This window comes from Lissotriton vulgaris, chromosome 1_1 (assembly GCF_964263255.1).
Source record: "Lissotriton vulgaris chromosome 1_1, aLisVul1.2, whole genome shotgun sequence".
Classification (NCBI taxonomy): domain Eukaryota; kingdom Metazoa; phylum Chordata; class Amphibia; order Caudata; family Salamandridae; genus Lissotriton; species Lissotriton vulgaris.
The window spans coordinates 1512366216-1512387589 of NC_141685.1; the positions used below are offsets into that span (position 1 = coordinate 1512366216).

General features: G+C 46.3%; 1 protein-coding gene across 1 annotated transcript in view; it reads left to right on the top strand.

The window, feature by feature from the left end:
* RELN (reelin) overlaps positions 1-21374 on the top strand; it is a 1675658-nt gene that overhangs the window by 700772 nt on the left and 953512 nt on the right. Inside the window, exon 8 of the mRNA XM_086967429.1 lies at positions 2412-2463. Coding sequence (XP_086823555.1) covers positions 2412-2463 — 52 coding nt within the window. The remainder of the gene's footprint in view (positions 1-2411; positions 2464-21374) is intronic.

The window sequence follows — 21374 nt, forward strand, 5'->3', positions numbered from 1 at the left end:
ACCCACCCACTTACAGAACCACACAGGCACTCTCACATGTATTCACAGACCCATACAGCCACTCACACATCAACACACATACTCATGCAGCCACGCATACACCCACTCACCAACCCTTTACAGCTACAAACACTCTCATTATCAAAGTTTACAGGTTAGAGTTAGGAAATTAAGAAAAGTGTATCTTAGAAATGTACTAAGAAAACAAAGGTTACAGGGACATTATAGTTAGGAAATAGAATTTAAAATCTTTTGAAATCCACTGACAAAAACCAAATTTTACAGGGACGTTATAGTTAGGCTCAGATTTGACTCGTACAAAACCATAGAAATTCATCAGTTATTGTTACCTGAGATAACTATAGCTTACGCCCCCAGAATGCACTGCTTATGACCTCACATATTACATCACTCATGACATGTTCAGTCACATCACTGATTACATCGCAAATGACATTGCTGATGACATCATCCAGTGTTTGTGAGTGCTTTTTTAAAGTTTCTGAGTGTTAAAGATATATACTAAGATACTACGAATGTTAAATTAGTAAACTTTTTGTACTATTAATGAGAGATACTATTTGTAACACATATTATGTGAGTGGCTGTGTGACTGTGTGTATCCATGTGTGAGTAGGTGTCTGACTGGCTCAATGGGTGTGTGTGGTTGTATGGGTGAATGAGTGACTGTGTTGGTGTGTGAGTGGCTGTATGGGTGAGTGAGGGTCTGTGTGTGGCTGTGTCCATAAGTGTTTTAAGGGTGAGTGAATGGGTATGTGAGTGACTGTATGAGTGAGTGAGTAAATCTGAGAGTGGCTGTTTGGGTGAGTGTGTGCTTTTGTTAATGACTATAGGGGAGTGACAACATGTTAGTATATGTACGAGTAAGTGAGTGGTTGTCTGAGTCATGTGTGGTTTTGTTTGTCTTGCAGCAAGTCTTGAATTTAACTTTGGCTAAAATAGATGGCAAGGGTATGCTTTTCAGCATAAAAGAGATAAGGTCATATCTTTGTGCACAGTAATCTTTGTGAACCTTCAGCTTAGACCTGACCATGGAGAACAAAGTAAATGCATTTAATTAATTTAACTTCACACCTTTAGTTATTTTTTTATATATATATTTCAGTTTGAAAGGAACGCTGATAACATATGGATGTTTGTATACAACCCCCAATTTCTATTCCTACTCATTCATGCTTTAATGTGGAGTTGCTCCATTTATTAGAAGATTTATTTGTCATAACTATTGAGCACAATTAATAATATGCAGTAGAATTTAATTTAATTCTGCATGGATGCATTTTCTCTGCTAACCGATCATACTAATTTATAGATGGCGCTTGCCCCTGAACAATGATAAAATGGAAGGTGTTGTGTCTACATTAGAAAGGCGGAGCAACGAGGAGTTATATTAAAATAATAGCTGCTGTCAAATACAAAATTACCCTGTAATATTTTAGCTAACTATTCCAGGCATTACAGAACAGCAGCAGGCAATAATGCTAACAGAAAATGAGATATTGGAAGCGTAATAGAAATAAAAATCTAAAAGAAAAACGTACTCACAGAAAAAATACTGACACAAAAATACTTCCAAAGACAAACTATAGAAAAAACTATTAAAAAAGCAGAAAATGCACAGTAAGTGTTAAAACACTAGCAGGAAAAATGCTGCTTATAATACAGCTGTTATCCTCTAAATTGCACAATTTGCATAGTTAGCCATTTCTAAAATATTCCTTCTTTCTCTTTTACAAATACCATGAGCAAGTTCTGTTTTTGTATGGGTTTGTTTGCCTGGCTTCACGTCAGAGAGTCATTGATGACAAGATACACTATTCCTCCCTCCCCCTTGTTTATACAAAAACCCAATCACTTGGCTTTTATTGACAATCCACATACCTAATTGTGCCTTTCACAATTGTGTTTAGCACACTCTGATAATTGTGTGCAATTTGGAATTCACTCTTTCAACTTAATTTTCAAAATAGTGATACCTCGAAGTAAGATTCGTCGTTTCCATATTTGCAGTTAAGGTGTTCGGATCTGAAGACTCTAGATATGAGTATATATATTTTTGCGTGCATATTCTAAAAATGTCAAAATGTCCATATCAGTTAATGTTGACATTTTCAAGTAAAATGACCTTTCAGACAAATTACTGTAACTCTTTTCTTTTTGGCGACGACCTTAAACTGGCTTGATTTCTTCTCCACCCACTTTTTTTATAATCTTAAAGCTCACAGTTGAAGCCGAGTTTTCCTGTATTGTTAGTTTAGGCATATCCACACGTGTAGGTATTATTATACAGGTGTGTGACATTTGTCTGCTGTAATCAACGCAGAATGTATCAAAAAGGTACATTTCCTGCAGTACTGTTTCTAATTCTCATATACATTTTTGCCCTTTAGACCACCGCTGAACTGAACACGACCACAGGCTCTGTGCTGCAGTTTTCAATAGGTAAGTGCCCATTATCCAAGGAGCGATATGCTTTCAACATGTACAGGCTGCTTCTTTCTAGACCGTGTTTCCGCTTGAGGTGTTTCATGTGTATTCTTATAGTATTTTAGGCATACTTAAAAAAAAAAAAAACTTCATTAGTTTTCTCCATTCTACTTACGGGCTGAAGACAGCGCTGCTGCCTATTCAACTGAGATTATTGATCAGGCAGCAATGGATGTGTCAAGCAGGTGCACTCACACAGTGATTACTCCGAAGGGGAACACTTTAATTTAGAGCTTACATTGATCCACTTACGAAATTGCAGAGCTGATTTGGCGCTGAAACGCAAATTTTTCCCCAGGGAAGCAAATAAATTTGAATAGTTCAATCAACAAATTGACCATCATGCTGGTTTGGTTGAATGATTCAAGCTGGTTCAGAAATATTAAAAATGATGTTTCCTTAAAATCTGCTATTATTGTACAACTTTCGATTATCTTGATGTAATATTGGAGCAGGGTGATAAATTTGATAGAAATTCGGTTATTTTGTCAGAAAATGCATGCAATTGCCTTACTTAGGATGTTGGTCAATGTTTGATTTTAGTCTTTGGGTCAAGTCTTTAAAGTTCTTTATAAGTCCTTTCCTTGCTGGTGATGTGATACAAAAGTGATTCCATGCTGCCTCAGTATAACAGAACACACCCCGAGCAGGGGCTCACTGCCGGTGGAAGCCATTTTCAATAGAAAGTGTTCCAATGAAAAGTAGTCTTAGGACGAACTTCCAATGGCAGTGCAATCCTGTGCAGGGTTGTGTTCAGGGCCGGACTTAGCCCCCCTGGGGGGAGGTTGGGGGTGGGACCGAGCTCTTTGTCGGGGCCGGTTTTCGGACGATTTTGTTACAGGGCCGATTTTGCAGATATGCTGCATAAACGGCCCTGTAAAAAAAACTGCCCCCAGGAGCCCAAAACCGGCCCCCCACCCGTGCGGTGCACCGGGGGATTGTCCGGTGCCCGCCATGCTCAGTCCAGCCCTGGTTGCGTTTCTTTAATGCCTCCCATCGTGACTCAGCCGTTTGTGTGTCGGAGCTGCTGACCCTGCAGCTGACGCTCAGTGAGCTTCAGCCCCCCTTCCCCTCAAACGTCGTGTGTGTGTCAGCCAGGCTTAGACAGCTTCCCGGACACACAAAGACAGTTCTTGAGCTGCTGTGGGTTGTCTGGTCTGGCATCTTATCGCAGCCGCACCCGAGTATTTCACAGGTCTTTAAAAGACCATTTACTTGTTAACAATGATTTGTTGTAGACTCTGTTGTTTTTTCACCCGTTTCTAGAGCCTCTGCATCTCCACTCTGCCTATTCCTTAAAGTTGCAAATTAATTTTGCTGCCACAGTGTGAGAATGCATTTCCTGGAAAGTAACCTTAGGCTTTGTGTTTTTTGCAGTTTTATACAGCTCAAACTCCAGGTTGCACTAGTGCTTATCAGTTCTGATCCAGGGGTCCAGCGGTGTTGGGTCCCCTTTCTGATAGAGACTTCTAGCTGCAGATTCTTTACCTTAAAATTATTCACAGGCATCAGAATGAATCAGGAACTTTTTTCATGAGCAGTACCCTTGAGTGTGTGGTGTCATCCGGCTCCATGTGGTAACAGCGTCCGCACAGGAAGTGACATGCCCGGTGCCACCCCAGCATGCTGACTTTTGTCAAAGTCTTTTTTGAAAGATTTTCTCCTGGTGTAGCCAGAATATTGACTAAAAAGTCTGACTTCAAGCCTCACAGTGCTTGTCATCGACAGATGTTGGTGACGAACCAGCACCATGTTTGCCTCTGGTGCCTGGTGCGCGACCAGACTTGCAAAGATTGCCGTGCCATGCACCCCAGGAAGCTGTCCCTCAAGCTCCTGGCTGCTCGGCATGCGACGCCCCGATGGTCTTGATCCCGGTCGAGAAGAAGGTCCCGGGATCAGTCATGGAGCCCAAATTAGTCATCACACTCAAACTTGTCTGGGCATTCGGGTAAGTCTCACAAGAAAAAGAACAAGAAGAAGTCGAAGAGGGCTTCGACTTCACCCCGTCTGTTGTGGAATTCAGGTGGGATGAGAGACCGTCACCATTTGAGGCCTTGCTCCGAGGTTGAGTTTGCACCTGGGCTGGTTCCGCACCTCCCCGAGTTTCCAGGAGTCTGAGTAACCCCAGCTCAACTTCGGGAGTTTTATTAGGCCATGTGCTTCATATTTGATCAACACATTCCTGCTGTCGCACATTTGGGCCTGTGGGTTCGGGAGGGACCCATATTGGTTCCCCGCCAGTGGGTTCACCCCAGGCAGAATTCAGGCCCCTTGAATCCACAGATGTGATCCAGACTGGTGCCGGTCTTGCCAACTTGACCTTCCCTGGCACTGGTCCCGATGCTAATGCTCCAAGCCCCACCTGTGCTCTCTGAGGTGCCAGCTCTATTCTGATCCCCCACCTCCGACGCAGAGTCGGAGGTGCGTCAACCCATGCAGCCTGTGATGCTGGCTAAAGCCATGCCTTCCAGGCAGGAGCCTGAGCCCTTGTCTTATGGTCTAGGACTCCGGGAGGATGGGGAGGGGTCGCTGGAATATCAAGAATGCCAGCCTTAAGATCCCAACATTGACATGTATGAGAACTTGGCGGAGGCCAGTGGACTGAACACTTCTCCAGATACTGGCTCGCTTTCTCCCCTATCATGGCTACAAAGGCACTGCCTCTGCATCTCAGGCAATCACTGTCACTGCCTCAATTCAGGAACAACCTGAAAAACTGGCTGTTCAACTGAACAGCAGAACCAGCCCCCTCCAGCGCCTTCAGACCCTTACAGGTGATTAGCTGTGCCCTACAAGAACCCTGATTGATTAATTGGGTGCAGAGGAGGGAGCGTCATTTGCTATGGCAGTTCAAAGGACGGCCCAAGTCCTGGATCTTAGTCTTCCCTCAGGGGCAGTAAAGACGAACACCTTGACAGAGGTGCTTCAGGCGGTAGTGACCCCCTTAGAATCACTTCTCCCATTTAATGAATACTTTATAGACGTCCTGCTTGGGAGTTGGTCCAGGCCCAGCACAGGGGCTCCTATGAACTGGACAACTGCCCTCCACCCCGCCACAAGGGACCCCAATTTCCTCACACAATACCCTATCCGAGAAAGCTTGGCGGACCAACCTTCTACTTCCTGTGTAAATCCTGGTGCATTTCCTACCGCCCCCATCCCCCGGATAGGGAATCCAAGAGGCAGGACACCTTAGACAAGAAAATGTGTTCTTCCACCAGCCTGGCACTGCAATCAATGAACACCAGATGCCTTTTGGGCCGTTACTCCCATGCTTTATGGGATTTGGTTGCACAGACGCTGTCCTTGGTTCGGGAGGAAGTCTGAACCATACTCTCCCAAGCTGTTGCTGATGGGAGAGATACGGCTAAGCTCAAGATCAGATTTGGACTGGATACCTCCAACTCGCTCGGAGAACGGGTTACCCGACGGTGGCCTAACGGTGCCACGCTTGGCTGAGAACGACTGGCTTTTCTGAGGATGTACAAGCATCACTCGTGAGAATGCCCTTTGATGAATCCCATCTCTTCAGATTCAAGGCAGATTTAACCCTGAGTGCTTCAAGGACAGCAGAGCTACAGCCAGGGCCTTGTGCCTTTCCATGGCCCCTCGCCAACCCCAGACAGCCTTTCGCTCCTTATGTGGCCAAGTTTCCAGCCATGATTTTACATGCACAGCCACTACAGTGCACAAGCCTCCCGGCCTCTGCATGGGCATGGGCATGGGCATAGAACCCATAGACCCTGTCGGTCAGGCAGCCAGAGGTTGGGCCAGTGTACCACACCCCAGCAGCGGCTGCCTCCGAACCCCTTTAGCTTACCCTCTTTCTCTCATGGGCACCCAGTAGGAGGAAGGATATGCCATCACTTGCCCCACTGAAGATCTATAACATTAGACCATTGGTTTCTTCAAATTGCCTGAAGGGGCTACCCCTCCTTTTCATGACTACATCTCCACCCATGCCCTCTACTTGCAGAAGGCTGAAGGGGGACCATCCTACCTTGTCTTGCCAGGAAGTGACTGCTCTCTTGGCCATGGGTGCCACAGAGAGGGTGCCGACATCAGAAGTAGGTCGTAAATGCTATTCCTGCTACTTTCTCGTGCCCAAGAAGGACAGAGGCCGTCGTCCTATCCTAGACCCTGCACCCTCTCAAGCTATTCATCAAGAAGGAGAAGTTCAAAATGAATGAATTAATGTGGGATTTTTAAACTGTACGCTACTCCATGTAGTGTCTTGTCACTGAGAGAGGTGAATATCCCAACGTCGCACAACAACTGCCTAATATTACTTACTCACTGAAAACAGGATTTGAGTTTCCTATAAAATGCAGTCTCCATCTGAATCAGGTGCAGTTCCTGAAGGAGTTCATTTGAGGCTTTAGCTGCCAGAAATGAAAAGGCTTTGCCCCCTTGCAGGCATGCTTAAAAATGGGAATTGATAAGAGAGAGGCTGAGAAGACCACAGTGTTCTGGAGGGACAATACTGCACAAATCTCACACTTGTTCAAGTCATGTCTGCCCTGGACCTGGGAGACTGGATGGTAGCCTTGGACTTGAAGGACGCATATTTCCATATTCCTGTCCTGCTTGCCCACAGAAGGTACCGTTCACGGTGGGCCATGAGCACTTTCAGTTTACTGTGCTTTCTTTTGGCCTTACCAGCGCCCCTCGGGTGTTCACCAAGGTGATGGCAGTGGTGTAGCTCATCTGCAGAGATCAGGGTTTCCAGTCTTTCCCTATCTCGACAACTGGCTGTTGAAGGTAGGCTCGCCCCAGGCTGTCATCTCCAGCCTCCAGAATATAGCAGACCTTCTGCATTCATTGGGGTTCACTACCAACCTGCCGAAGTCACACCTGACTCTTCAGATGCTCCCTTTCATTAGAGCTGTTCTGGATATGTTGGGCTTATCCTCCTGAAAGCCAAGTCCAGGATGTTCAGGTTATGACACCAATGTTTTAGCCTCTATCCTGAATTTCAGTGAGATTGACTCTAAGGCTACTGGGACTCATGGCCTCTTGCTTCCTGCTTTTGACACATGCTCGCTGGCATATGTGGGCTCTACAGAGGGGTCTGTAGTTCCAGTGGGTGCAGCATCAGGGGAATCTCTCTGACTTCGTCCAGATCTTGGAGGGAACTGCGAAGGATCTACACTGGTGGTTAACGAACTGCAATTTTGTCAGCGCCAGACCCCTCTCTCTTCTCCAACCAGATCTCACAGTAGTGACAGATGTGTCACTCCTGGGATGGGGCAGCCATCTGGGAGAGGCTGAGATCAGATGACTCTGGTTTCCAGCAGAGTCCCGACTCCACATCAACCTTCTTGAGCTTCAGGCAATGCAGCTGGCATGGAAAGACTATCTACTCTCTCCATCAAGAGAAGGCTAGTGCAGGTGTTGATAGATAACACCATCCCACTGCCATGTGGTACTGCAGGAAATAGGGTGGGGTCATGGACCCTTTGTCAAGAGGCCCTGTATCTCGGAAAATGGCTGGAACGTCAGGACTTTTGCCTGGTGGTTCAAAACCTGGCGGGCTCTCTGAACACCAGGGCAGACAAACCTAGCCGAAGATGCCTAGCGGATCACAAATGGCGTCTTTAACCAGAGATGGTGCAAGGTCTTTTACAGCCCTGGGGAGAGACTTGGTAAGACCTGTTCCCCACCGCTGAGAACGTGCAATGTTAGCCATTCTGTGCACTGGAGTTTCCAAAGCGGCTCTTGCTCTTAGACGCTTTTCATCTTGAGTGTAGCTCAGGCCTCCTGTATGCCTTTCCACCCACACCACTCCTGCCCAGAGTTCTCAAGAGGATCTGGAACGACCGGTCCGCAGTCATCCTTGTGGCTCTGGACTGGGCTCATAGAGATTAGTCCCCGAGCTGTTGAGCATGGCCTTCGGTCCTCCGATCGGGATGCCTCTTCCGGAGGATCTTCTGTTGGAGCAGTAGGAGAGGGTTCTCCACTCGAACCTGCCAATGCTCTGACGTAATGCATGGAAATTGAGCTTCAACTGTTGACAGCTTTCGACCTTCTGCCCAAAGTCAGCAATTTTATTTTGGTAGGCAGGCTTCCCTCTACCAAAACGCTATACGCCTGCCATTGGGACAAGTTTATGGCATGATGTGTACAGAAACAGGTTGACCCTAATTTTGCTCCCCTCTCTCAGTTCCTTATCTTTATCCTTTCCATTGCCCAGCAGGGCTATGCTCTGGGCACCTTAAAGGCCTAGCTTTCTGCTCTCTCAGCCTTTCTGCAGTTGCCTGGCCAATTATCCCTCTTGAAATCCCCTATTTTACATTGCTTCCTGAAAGGTTTGCAACATATGTTTCCTCCTTCACCCTTCATCTTGCCTCTGTGGAACCTTAATCTGGTCCTGATATTCCTAATGTGCACTCCCTTTGACCCATTGCACAACTGTCCTTTCAGGCTCCTTACCATCAAGACGGCCTTCCTGTTGGCAATAATATCTGCCCGGAGTTTCAGAGAACGTCAGGCAGGATAGAGTCTCAAACAGATAAGGCATTACAAAAGGTAAGTAACTTGTTCCTCAGTACAGATCTACGCACTCTCTTTGTCATACCTGATTATTTGCACATACGTATTTTAAATAACAGGATAGAAAATTGAATATTCAGTATTTAAAAGATACCTGAAAAAGGTGTCAGGTGATTAATGTTGTAGAATACTTTCATCTAATTAAAATGATTAGTCCGATTGCTCTAGGGGAGGAAATTGTAATTTATCAAACAGTCCTCTGGTGCAGCATTTTTCACTTCTAACATGTTGTCCGTCTTTTAGTTTAAGAATCATGGAGACTATTTGGGGAGATTGCAGTCTTGATGTTTTTGAAGTCTCTGTTCTTAGGATGTGCAGTTTTCTACTTTTAGTTTTGTGCTCAATGCTGGTTTGTGGCAGAAAAATCGTTGTTATGGTACATGTTTTTTGTATGGCGCAGTAGTCAGCAATTATTAGGCCTCTAGGTGCTCCTAGGTGTCATGAAGGCTGGTTATAGTCTGGTATGTCCCATGGAAGGTGATCCCTTGTGTACGGGGTGGGAGTGGTATTGAGGTGTCAAGGGCTGATTGTAGGCTTATGTTCTGAAAAAAAGATGCTCCTTTTGTGTGGGAGGATGCTTCTTGTTACCTAGTACCTTACCAATCTGAGTGTGGTCAGTCTATTTGGACTGATGGCGGGTTGTCCCAATACAGAGTGACCCAGACTAATGGTGGGAAGTGAGTTTATGACCTTGAGTCCAACGCTGGTGCAATTAACCAGTAAACCTGAAGCTAGTCCCAGCAGAGAGCCCTCCACATATTGGATGGGTTTTGTGACCTTTCACTGAACCCCATGATCTACGTGTTTTGTCTTTCTATGGCACCTGGTTCAGTCTTCTATAAACTTATGTTGACATGGTCAGGGAGTGAGTGAGTGCGTGATATTTTCAAATGAGCTCTATCTGCATGTTACTTTTGGTGTGTCTTCTCCCTTTGGGTATATTGTCTGTCTCCATGCACATTTGTGTTCGCTGTTTATCTTTGCTCAGCTGCACGTGCTCTCTTCAGCAGATCTTCCTTTTGCTTCCTATCCTTCGTGTTGGAACGTAGCACCTCCAAATACTATTTGTTCTACTGCCAAACAGCACTGCCCGCCGCAAATAGAACCAGTAGGCTGTAACTAAGTATGTGTAAGAGCTACAGTAATACATTCCGGTTGTTTTAAAATGCGAGGGGTTAAAGCAAGCTTTCCGTCGCATAAACCATCGGAGCACGAGGTTCAGAAGCAAAGAGAAACATCGCAGCCTGTACCGTGGGTGCTCTGCGGCTTCCGAATGTGATTTGTCCCCTACTGGTATAATGGATCGCTCGGAATCACATGCCATTATGGAATTAATTGTTTCAGCTAAAACGTGGGATTAGGGATAGCTTTTATACTAATCCTGCTCGCAGGGTAACCTCGGGAGACAGTCGTGCGAATGATTAACATCCTGCGTATGTAAAATAAAACCGGTTTGCTTCCCCAAAATGTGTTATACCACAAATGGTTCCTTTGTGTGTATTTTATTGTCCTAAAAGTAAAGTGTCCACAGCATTTAAAACACGATGCAACAGAGAGGTCTTCTGGAGAGAGGCAGCTGCAGTGCAAACTCCAGCTCACTGCTGTGCTGAATGAGAGTAGTGACAACCGACGCACGCGCTGGTGTTTTTTCTTCTGGATGAATGCATCCTTGGTGCTCAGTTTGGAGACTAGGCAGGCACTGAACGAGGCAGACTGTTGGTATAACAACTTTACAGTTTGATACAGGGCTTGTGCTACCTGCACTATAATAGTGGGCAGTTGCCCACGGAGACCAGTAAAGAAGTACAAGATGGCCCCTAGAAGCATCAAATGTAACCTAACTGACCAGAAAGATTAGGCAGAATGTAACTTGGGACACAAAATAAAGCTAGCAGCAGCCGTATTTTGATTTACTACATATTTCTGGTGTCACATTATATATAGGAAGCATTGTCCCTCTCTGCCCCGCGCTGCACACTTTACTGGGTGCAATGGACGCAGACCGAGACATGACGCCCAGTTACCGTGATTGCGCTGTTCAGAGTGCACATGCACTCAGAACAGCACATCACTGAATAGCAGAGTGGCTGTATGAAGTCTGCATTCTTCCATTCACTTTTGTTTTCTTGTATAATGTATCTACCTGTTTTTATCCCAAATGTATCCGGATTTGAGTCTGCTTGTTTTTGTTGTATAATGTATCTACCTGTTTTTATCCCAATGGTATCCTCCCCTCCTAAGTCTTTTGTATTTCACCCGTCAATCCTGTAAAGCGCTCTGATACCCTCACGGGTCTGGTTCGCGCTCTATAAAACTTCAAAATAAATACTTTCAGCCAGAGACCCAGACCCATTTAAAACAATGGCACACATGCCTCTGGAGCCGAGTTCCATACCTTACTGAACCCAGCTTCAGTGGGGTACCTGGAAGTTCCCTCTGACCTCTATGGCCCCTCCACAAGGATGCCCATGTGGATGTGCTGTGAGCCACTTCTATGTAGGGCACAGTCAGCATGACTCTTGCCAGTCCCTTTGCCTCTAAGGCCCAGATATGTAGTATGGCAAGGGCAACACTGCAAACTGTTCCCTCATTTGCATGGGGCACCTCCCAATGTAAATGAGGAAACGTCCCTATGTGAATGTGCCAACATAACATGATCCATATTATATAAGGAGCTGAACAAGCATCTGCTGGCCCTTCTATAATACCAAAGAGAAAAAGCAGATGCATACAGGGCACTCATTTGGTCGAGCATACCTACAGAATGAGGTGGCGGCCATGCCAAAGCTTTTTTTTTCTTTTCAACTTTAGCCATGCTGTGAAGCATGGCTGAAAGCCACTGAAAAAGGAATAGGTCACACAGGTGAGGCTGATTGGTTTTACCAGTGCTTGCTGAATTATGGCACTTCTGTTTCTACAATATTTGTCATCCTATGATCGAAACTTCGTTCACTCATTATTTGTCATAGTTCAATCACTATAATCAGCACAAAAAGTGGACAAGGAAAATTTGAAGTTCTGCAGGTTCAGACTCCCAGGGAGATAATACACACGAAACAATATACCTGGGTTCCAAAATTTAGAATCAACATTTAAGAGTTCAGCAGAAAATCTATGTTTCTGACAAGTGAAAAAAGTTTTCTATTTAAGGATAAAAACCCTCAACCACCATAAGGTGGCATGCTTCTTCATAGGGTTCCTCCTCTCACCACAACAATAGTTGTGGTGTGAGCTACAACTCCTAAATTAGGAATAGCTCTTGGTTCTTTTGTGTCACACCCTGTGCAAGTGAAATGTGTGGGTGATATAAGCAGAGTGTAACAATCATGTGAAGAGAGTGAAATTAAAACTGATGCCTAATCGGACGACAACCTTTATTCTTGTCTGTTAGGGACATGGTTAAAAAGAATAGAGTGATGGTGGGAAAAATGTATTTATCTCTAGCTATGTTTACTTGGTGAATATGTTTCTGCCATGAAATTACCATTTAACAAGGTGTAGGGGCATTCATTAGGACCTAGGTCTATCAATCATGCTGCTGTGTCGTGGACATTTGCTATGGTGTTCAAAGGAATACAATTGTTGTCATACAAGTGATGGTCAATACACAATTAAGAAAATCCACCTCTCAGGTACCTGTAGAAGAAATAATAATAAAACAGAGCATCCTGTACTCAGCCAAATACAATGGCAACCCAAAGTATGTGTCTAACGGTGTACACTTCTGAGCAGTGCACCCCTCAAGCTACGTGAGAACCATGCTTTCCCATTCTGTGTGTTTACCAGAAAAAGTGTCACAAATCTATCAGTGAATACTTAATTCAGTTTATTATTTCCGATCTAAATATTTGGTTCATTAAGTATGTAGTTTTGCAACTGACAATGATATACGTTTCTTGTTTGGTGCATGGTTTCTAGCTTGAACCCTGAGTTTCTTGCCAGGGTGAACCTCGAGAGGAGATGATAAAACCGCACTACTGCGATAAGGTCTGACTTTATTAATGTATTTGCTGCTAGATTTGTGACACTGTTTCGAGTTACCACGCACAATCAATCAATCAATCGGGTGTTTCTTCTCGACGGGGACCTAGTAGAGGCCTCATGGGTGCTGGGTGATGTGTTCGTGACGTGGTGTCCCGAGGACGAGTCTGGCTGCGGTGTTCTGGATGGTTTGGAGTTTTTGTAGAAGAGTTCTGTTGATTCCGACGTAGAGAGGCTGTCATACTCCAGTCTGCTGGTTATGAGCGCGTGGGTGACGGTCCTTCTGCAGTCGGGTGGTGATCCATTTGAAGGTCGTACGGAGGATGCGCAGGCAGACGAAACTAGTGGACGCAACGACGTTGGTCTGGTGGTGCATGGAGAGGGAGGAGTCAAGGATGATGCCGAGGTTTCGTGCGTGGTCTGGTGGCTGGGTTTCCGAGGGCGAGGGCCACCAGGTGTTGTCCCAGGCGGAGGTGGAGGGTCCAAGGATAAAGACCTCAGTCTTCTCTGAGTTGAGCTTCAGGCAGTTGCTCTTCATCCAGGCAGCTACGTCTCGCATTCCTTCCTGGAAACAGAGTCTGGTGTCTTTAGGGTTCTTCCTGAGGGAGAGGATGAGCTGGGTGTCATCGGCGTAGGATGCAATGCTGAGCCCATGCTGTCTGATGATGGTGGCGAGGGGGGCAATGTAGATGTTGAAGAGCGTGGGGCAGAGCGATGATCCTTGGGTTACTCCGCATGTGATATCGGTGGACTCGGAGAGGAAGGGAGGGAGTCTGATCCTCTGTGTTCTGCCGTAGAGAAAGGATTGGATCCAGTCGAGGGCGGTTCCTTGTATCCCCGTGTCCTGAAGTCTGGCTGCGAGAGTGGGATGTGAAACAGTGTTGAAGACTGTGGAGAGGTCTAGAAGGATAAGGGCCGCAGTGTGTCCCTGGTCGAGGAGTATGTGGATGTTGTCCGTGATGGCGAGGACGGCAGTCTCAGTGCTGGGGTTTCTTCGGAATCCAGACTGTGAGGCCTCTAGGATAGAGTTCTCTTCGATGAAGGCGGTCAGCTGGGCGTTTACGAGTCTCTCTGTGACTTTGGTCGCGAAGGGGAAGAGAGAGATGGGCCGGTAGTTTTTCAGGTCCGTTGGATCTGCCGTAGGTTTCTTGAGGAGGAGTTTAACCTCCGCCCACTTCCAGTCGTCTGGGCAGCTGCTGGATATGAAGGATGAGTTGATGATCCGTCCTAGTTCAGGTGCGATGGCGTAGGCGGCCTTGTGAAATTTGTGTGGTGGGCAGGGGCCCGTTGGGGCTCCCAAGTGGGTTTTCTTCATGGTCGCGGTGATGTGTTCGACGATGGCGGGATCCCAGGTCTTGAGGGTTGACTTATCGTGGCGGTGGGTAGGCGGGTGATGTCTGGTGTTGTTTCGTCTAAATTGTTGTAGAGGATCTTGATCTTCAGATGGAAGTAGGAGCTGAGCTTGTCGCAGAGCTCCTGGGAAGGTTTGACGTCCGTGGCTTCGCTGGTGGGTTTTGCGAACTGCTGTATGACCTTGAACAGTTCCTCAGCGTTGGTTGCGTTGGACTGGACTTTGTCTCTTATGAAGGTCCGTTTTGTGTCCCTTATGTGCTGGTGGTATTCCTTCGGGGCGCTCCTGTAGTTGTTCTGTGCTACCGTGGTTTTCTGGTTTCACCAGGTTTTCTCTAGGCGTCTGCAGGAGAGTCTGGCTTCTTGTAGTTCTGCGGTGAACCAGGCGGGCTTCAGTGGGCGTTGTTTGGCCAGGTTGCAGAGGGTTGTGAGCTTGTCGGCACAGCAAATGATTCAACTGTAAAATTCTATGGCTGTGGCGTTGGTGTCGGTCGAGGGGCTGGGAGGGTTTGGAGGATGGGGGTGTTGAGGTGCACCTCTGTGACATTGCTCCAGTTCTGGGGTGGTGGGCACAGGGCGGGCTTGGGTGCAGTGGTGGTGATGAAGGTGAAGTGGACGCAGTGGTGGTACGTCCAGAGGGGCTGGGTGGGGTGGCTGAGGTGGATGTTAGTCCCTCCCGTGAAGATGGGGTTGAGGGTGTGTCCAGCTCTGTGAGTGGGCATGTTGACGAGCTGCTTCAGTCCGAGGTTGGCAAGGTTTTTGAGGAGAATGGTGGAGTCGGGGTTGTTGCAGTTGTCGAAGTGGAAGTTCAGGTCCCTGAGTAGCATGTTGTCCGTGGAGGTGATGGCTTGGAGTGCGACAAGCTCGGCGATGGTGGTTGCGGGCTGGGTGCGAAGTCCTGGCGGTCTGCAGAGGAGAGTGCTGCGTAGCGTGGTCCTGGGGCTGGTCAGGATCTGGAGGTAAAGGGGCTCTGTGTTGGAGTGGGGGGGTCACTTGTGCTGGAAGGGGAGAGTCGGAGGAGGGTCTTGTGTGCGATGGCAAGTCCTCCTCGGTGGTGCGGGCGGTCTTTTCTTTGGATCTTGGAGCCTTCGGGGATGGCAGTGGCGATGTCGGTGCTGGAGGAGGCGTTGGTCCAGGGTTCCGTGAAGAAGGTGACATCGGGCGAGAGGGTGTCGATCAGGTCCCAGATTTCTATGGCGTGTCTGTGCAGGGAGGGCACGTTGAGGAGTAAGCATGTGTCTCAAATTGTTTGTGGGGTGCACTGCTCTAAGGCACGTGTGTTGGTTTACCATTGTATTTGGCGGACTATATGGGACCGTATTACATAAGGTGCCCATGGGTGTAACAGGCGTTTGTGCCCGCTTTGCATGCCCCTGTGGCAATTTGGTAATATAGAAGAGAGCGCAGACTCTTGTGTGTCCCCTTCTATAATGTCGACAGTGCTGGCGCACTTAAAGCATCATCGCTATCAACAGAGGGTGCTCCCTCATTGCACAGGGGCGTGACCTTTGCAAAGGAGGGCATTCCTTTGACTCTGCGCCCGCTCCATATTACAGACGTGGGAGCAGAGTCAAAGAAGCTCTCAGGAGTTGCAGTGACAGTGTGCCATTCAAAAGGTGGCGTGCTGTCAGTGCGCCTCCTGAAAGCAGCTCTCTGCAGAGGGTAAAGGGGGTTCCATTTACCCCCCAGACATCCCCTTGCAGGTGGGTTAAGTCACTGACTGCACCCGTTTGAAGGGAGATCTCTAACCCCTTTGAAAGTACCGGCAAGTGCCGCCTGCACTGTGAAAACACGGAGCGCCTGCCTGCTCCTTGTTTTCACCAGAATTCGCTACCTTCGGGGCAGGGCAAGTTCGAGGCTGCAATGGGGGGCGCGCATTCACCACAATTGGGCACATTGGCATTGTTTACACCTGGCGCACCTTTTCAAAGGTGCGCCAGGCACAAACAATGCCAATACGTAATACGGCCCATGATGTTCTGACCTATTATTATATCTACAGGTATCTGAGAGGTGGATTTTCTTTGTTCTTTGGCGAGCACCTCTTGTATAGCAATAATTTTATTCTTTTTAACACCATAGTATATTTGCACGTCATAGCAAATTGATTGAAAGACATATTGCTTTTTCAATGGCTTTTAGCCATTCTTCACAGTATATTGTTGTGTGTGGATCCCTATAATGACCTGATTCTTTTCTAACTTGAATGAATGTTTTTTTTTAAATTATTTAATACGTTTATATAAAATCAATAAAACGTAATTATGGAGCCCATGATCGGAATTACCCAGTCTGCTGGTGGGTCTTACCTACATTAGTAAGCATGTGGATATCAGACGAGGACTTGCTGGAGAACCTGTTCAGCCACAGACCCATAGAGCAAATGTCTGACCATGCACAGAGATCGGGATGAGAGCGGGTTTAATTGACTGCAGCCAAGGAAACGAGTGTCCCCTCTCTTGTACTTCATTGATATTGCCTGGGTTTCAAGTATAGGGTGGCATCCCCCGCACTGGAGAAGCAGCCTCAAGGACAGGATGTTCGGAGCCTGGGTAAAATGTCATTTTGCTTTTGGGGCGCTGTCTTTCCTTGAGAAATAAGACTTGTTTTAGCCCAGGTCGTTGCATTGTCTCTGGAGCCCTTTTGTGACTGTGCTGTGAGCTGCCTGTAGTGGTTCTAATACAGCGCCGGCCCTCTGTGAAGGTTGTTGGCGAGTCCCTTGAGTTTTCTTAAGTAGATATATGTCAGTGCCTCAGTCCAAATGCGCAACTAGAGCCAAATTTTGGAGGGGGTGGGTGAGGGGGGCGGGGAGGCGGAGGGCGGGGGGGCTATGAAAAAGTTCTGATTCTTTCAGCAATATGCAGAGTGGAGATGCAGGGCTCTAGGAAGGGGTGAAAACACAACAAACCCTCTGTTCACAATTTAATACATATTTGCACAGTGCCCAGCAGTTGGTCCCTCCTTACACTGAGTACACCCAGTCATTGAAACTGAAGGTGATCTGCTAACCTCGGGTTCGACAGGAACGTGGGTGCGCAGGTAAACATATGGTGTGCTAAAGGAAGCTGGGATGGAGTGTCTCTCTGGGGGCAGACAACCGCCTAACATCTGGTGCGCCACCTCTCTGATTGAATCCCACATTGCAATGCTCCTAGTGTACAAGCCCCTTCTCTGCTTGTTTTCAAGCCTCTACTTTGACCCTTTCGATTGCTAGGGCAATCAGAACAACTGAAAGCCTTGCTCTCCCCCTTTACTTCCACCCTTTCTCCCACACACCGTCCTGGTCAAAAGACCTCTTTCTAACTTGAAAGATGAACTGTGCATTATCACACATTCAGTGTACTTCAAGTCGTTCCCAGGCAGCATTTCACTAAGCAGTATTCTCCAAATATTCCCCATGGTGGGAGGACGGCAAAGGAAAATCCAACATGAGCAAAGCTTCCTAAGGCATCACCACAACTCTAAAGGAACTGAATAGAGAAAAAACTAGATCTCTTAAGCTAGCAGGCAAATGACCACTCTGGTAAAATTGCATGCCAATAGGATTTCATGGAGCGTACCCTTTCCTCTTTGTTACCACTGAGGACTTAGGCAGGCAGTGATGGTATGTTGGACTTCTTGCACGCATACTGTCACTGAAGTTGGTATGGATTAGTGAGTCGTGAGCGCTCCTGTGTAGACACTGTGACACGATGAGAGCAGATCACAAGTGGATACCAAGTTGGGTGGAGGATGAGCATTTGGGAGAGCAGAGCAAATAGGGAGGCCTTCCTGGATGGAAACATGGAGCAGCGCCAACGACCAACTTAAAATTTAACATGCAATTTTTGTTAAGGTCCATGGTACTTAAAATTCTTGGCAGGCATTTCTGAGTTTGATAGCTTTTAATGCAGTGTGCCCTCTTGTAGCACAAGGTAGGCATAACTTGCTCAGTCACAAATGAAGCACATTTCAAAATAATATCTGACTGCAATTTAGAAATTTGCACTTAACCTTCACATTGCTAATCAGGCATCTGGGATGGGATGGTAAATAGAAGTGCCATAACACTTGGTCAAGCTTGTTAAATGATGCAGGTAGGTGCATACTAGAAAACATTCCAAACCCTAATATAGTGTTGATGAGCATCTTCAAATGAACTCTTTTATTTCTGAATACTATAGGCTATATTGGACTGAGTATAACGTGCTTGTGTAATCCCGCAGCAGTGGAGATTTATGACTTGATACCAGCTGTATAAATGAAAGAATATTGAAAGTGATTTTAAGCATCTTGAAGATGGTGCTGGAAAATAATATATTCATCCAGCATGCATGGCAATTACACATGGAGTGGCCATTATGGACTGCTGTCCCTCTTGAAGGCGCACTACTTTGATGGTTTAGAGCAGGGCAGCATATAATAAGTTTATCATCATGTTGCAACAGTGATTCTTTAGAACTGCTGAATATTGTGGGGGTCATCTGAATTAAGCATTGGAGGTCAATGCTTGTTAAGTAGGAACTCTTCTGTTTCTATTGTTGCTGAAAGCACTGCAGTGGAACGCTGGCACTTTAGCTGTTGCCACTATAAACCTGCACATCAGTACCTCCATTGTCTTGGGCTACTTTTAATAACCTCTCTACCATAGTTTCAACTGCTGTGATGTGCACCACCTTTGCAAAATGAACTAGTGCGCTGTTGTGCAACGAAAACTATTACAAGAAACTACTTTTAAGCTAAATTCCTGAAATACATATTTCTCTGACAATTACAAATAAATCAATAGTGTAGCGCTCTACTTACCGAGAAAGTAATATTGCTATACCATTATTTAACAAGCTGGTGTAAACAGAGGAAAGGCAGAGGAAAAGCAAGAGTTGCTGGAATGGCGGAGGAAAATGGCTACCGTGGTAACGCCGGAATAGTACGAGAAACAGGGGAGCAGCGAGGGAAATACGACTGCTGATGAAACAGGGGCAGAAGGTACAAATGATGAAGAGCGGAGCCTTCCGGGGCAACAGTCGGGTGAAAATTCGGAGCACAATAAAACTGCTGAGGCGAAAGAGCAACGGGTGTCCGAAATAATTAGGGAGAGCAGAGGATGCCGGATTTAAGGAAGCTAGATAGGGAAATGGAGGTAGAGAATGAAATACAGAAGTAAAATAGGGATACAGCAAAGCAGAGAGCATGCACGTGTAAGAAAAGGAGAACATACAGGGAAAATTGGGAAAGAGCTGAAACTGCAGGAGAAGTAGCGCAGAGACAGACAGCAGCGGAACAGAAACTGAGGAGAAAGCAAAGAGTAACAAGCTGTCGGCATTGCGTGGCGGGGGGGTGCGGATTCCTTTGAAGTCTGATGCGGGGGAGCGGATTTCTTTGAAGTCCGATGCAAGGCTCATAAGCTTACAAATGGTGTGCGATGTGCACGCGCCCGGCTCACATGCACTGTAGGCAATCCACCTTTGGGTGCATTTTTCAGAGCCCTTACGTTATATCTTGCCAAGCATCCCTAACGGGATGGCTTAGGCTCGACCTAAAAACACACTATTACTATACCAATTACTGGCGAGCTCACGTTACTGCAAAGTAATGCAACTACACTAATGTCTGGGCCATGCAAAGGCAAATGAAAGCAGATTACAATGTATGTCGGTAGACAAGCCTTCACCTAAAAGTTCTTCAGAAATCCTATAGAAGTCCAGAAGCCATCACAGTCGATTGTCAAAGCAGTCAGAACAACTCAGAGTGTAGACACAAGATCCAAAAAGCAGAATTAACTGCATTTTTTAATTATGGCACTTGAAACACCAAGCTTCACACCAACTCCATTGAGAGTTGTAGCGAGCTTCCCCGATGCTAGAATCCAGTATCACAGAGATGCCCCTGGCATTGGGTGTGTCTTCTTACCTGCCATAGATAGTAGCTTCAGGAGATAATACATGGGACATTTGTAACCACGTCACAATAGTGTAACCTAACTAGAAGTCAAAGTACCCTGTAAGTAGGTGAGCGCTTAATTAGTTGAGTCCAAGAGACTAAAGGAAGAATTTTCAAAATTAACGAAATGTGCGATTTGTAGAATGGTGGTCATGTCAATGGATTAATGTTCCATGGTATTTAAGCATTGCCTGTCTGCACACTAGGCTTGTCCATCTCCGCATTCTCCACTCTTTATGTTCTCTGGGTAAATCCAGGCTGGAATACTGGTACCACTTTCAGTACCCATGACAATGTAAACCATCCTACCATTAGCAGTCAAACTGGGCAATAGATCATGGTCCTGAATGCATTCCAGAATCCCCCACAGCTGATGATATAATTCTTAAAACGAAGATTGAAAATATTCTCACATCACGCTTTACTGTGTAAAAATGTGTTGATCGCTTCCAAGACCAAAATCTAAAATTACCAAGGAAGAACAGCACAGTGCACGATTAACATGTGATCAAGGAAGCTTATCACTAAAAACAGGCCCTGTATCGCTATGTCCATGTACTATAACCATTCACCCAAAGGCTGGTGAGATCTCCCCTACATACAGGGAAAACATTTGAAGTAACTATCCCTAATGTAGCCTTGCCGTGCAGGAGAGTCGCTTCCCTCAAATATTGATGCAGATCTGGCCGTTTAAGAAGGTAAAGTATTATGTTGTGAATCATGACATGGTTTAGGGATTTGCACCTTCTCTTGGCATTCGTAGATTTAGGATTCGGGATCATTGTTCCATTTATCATTTCACCTGTATATAGGACATGCCTCTTTTTCAGCCTGTAAGCACAATTTTGCCTGATATCAGGTGGATGCCTTGACCTTTGGTGTCATTTGATAAATTGGTTGAAAAGGCATACCAAGTGCTGTTGGGCGTGGGTTCTCCCTGCGATCTCGATTGTGGTGTCACAGAACCGTTCGCTATAAACCGAGCTTCTAAGAGAGTGGACACCCAATTAGATCAAGGCTATTGCATTGAATCTTCAATTGTGGTGCCTTCTTAAGTGTGGCAC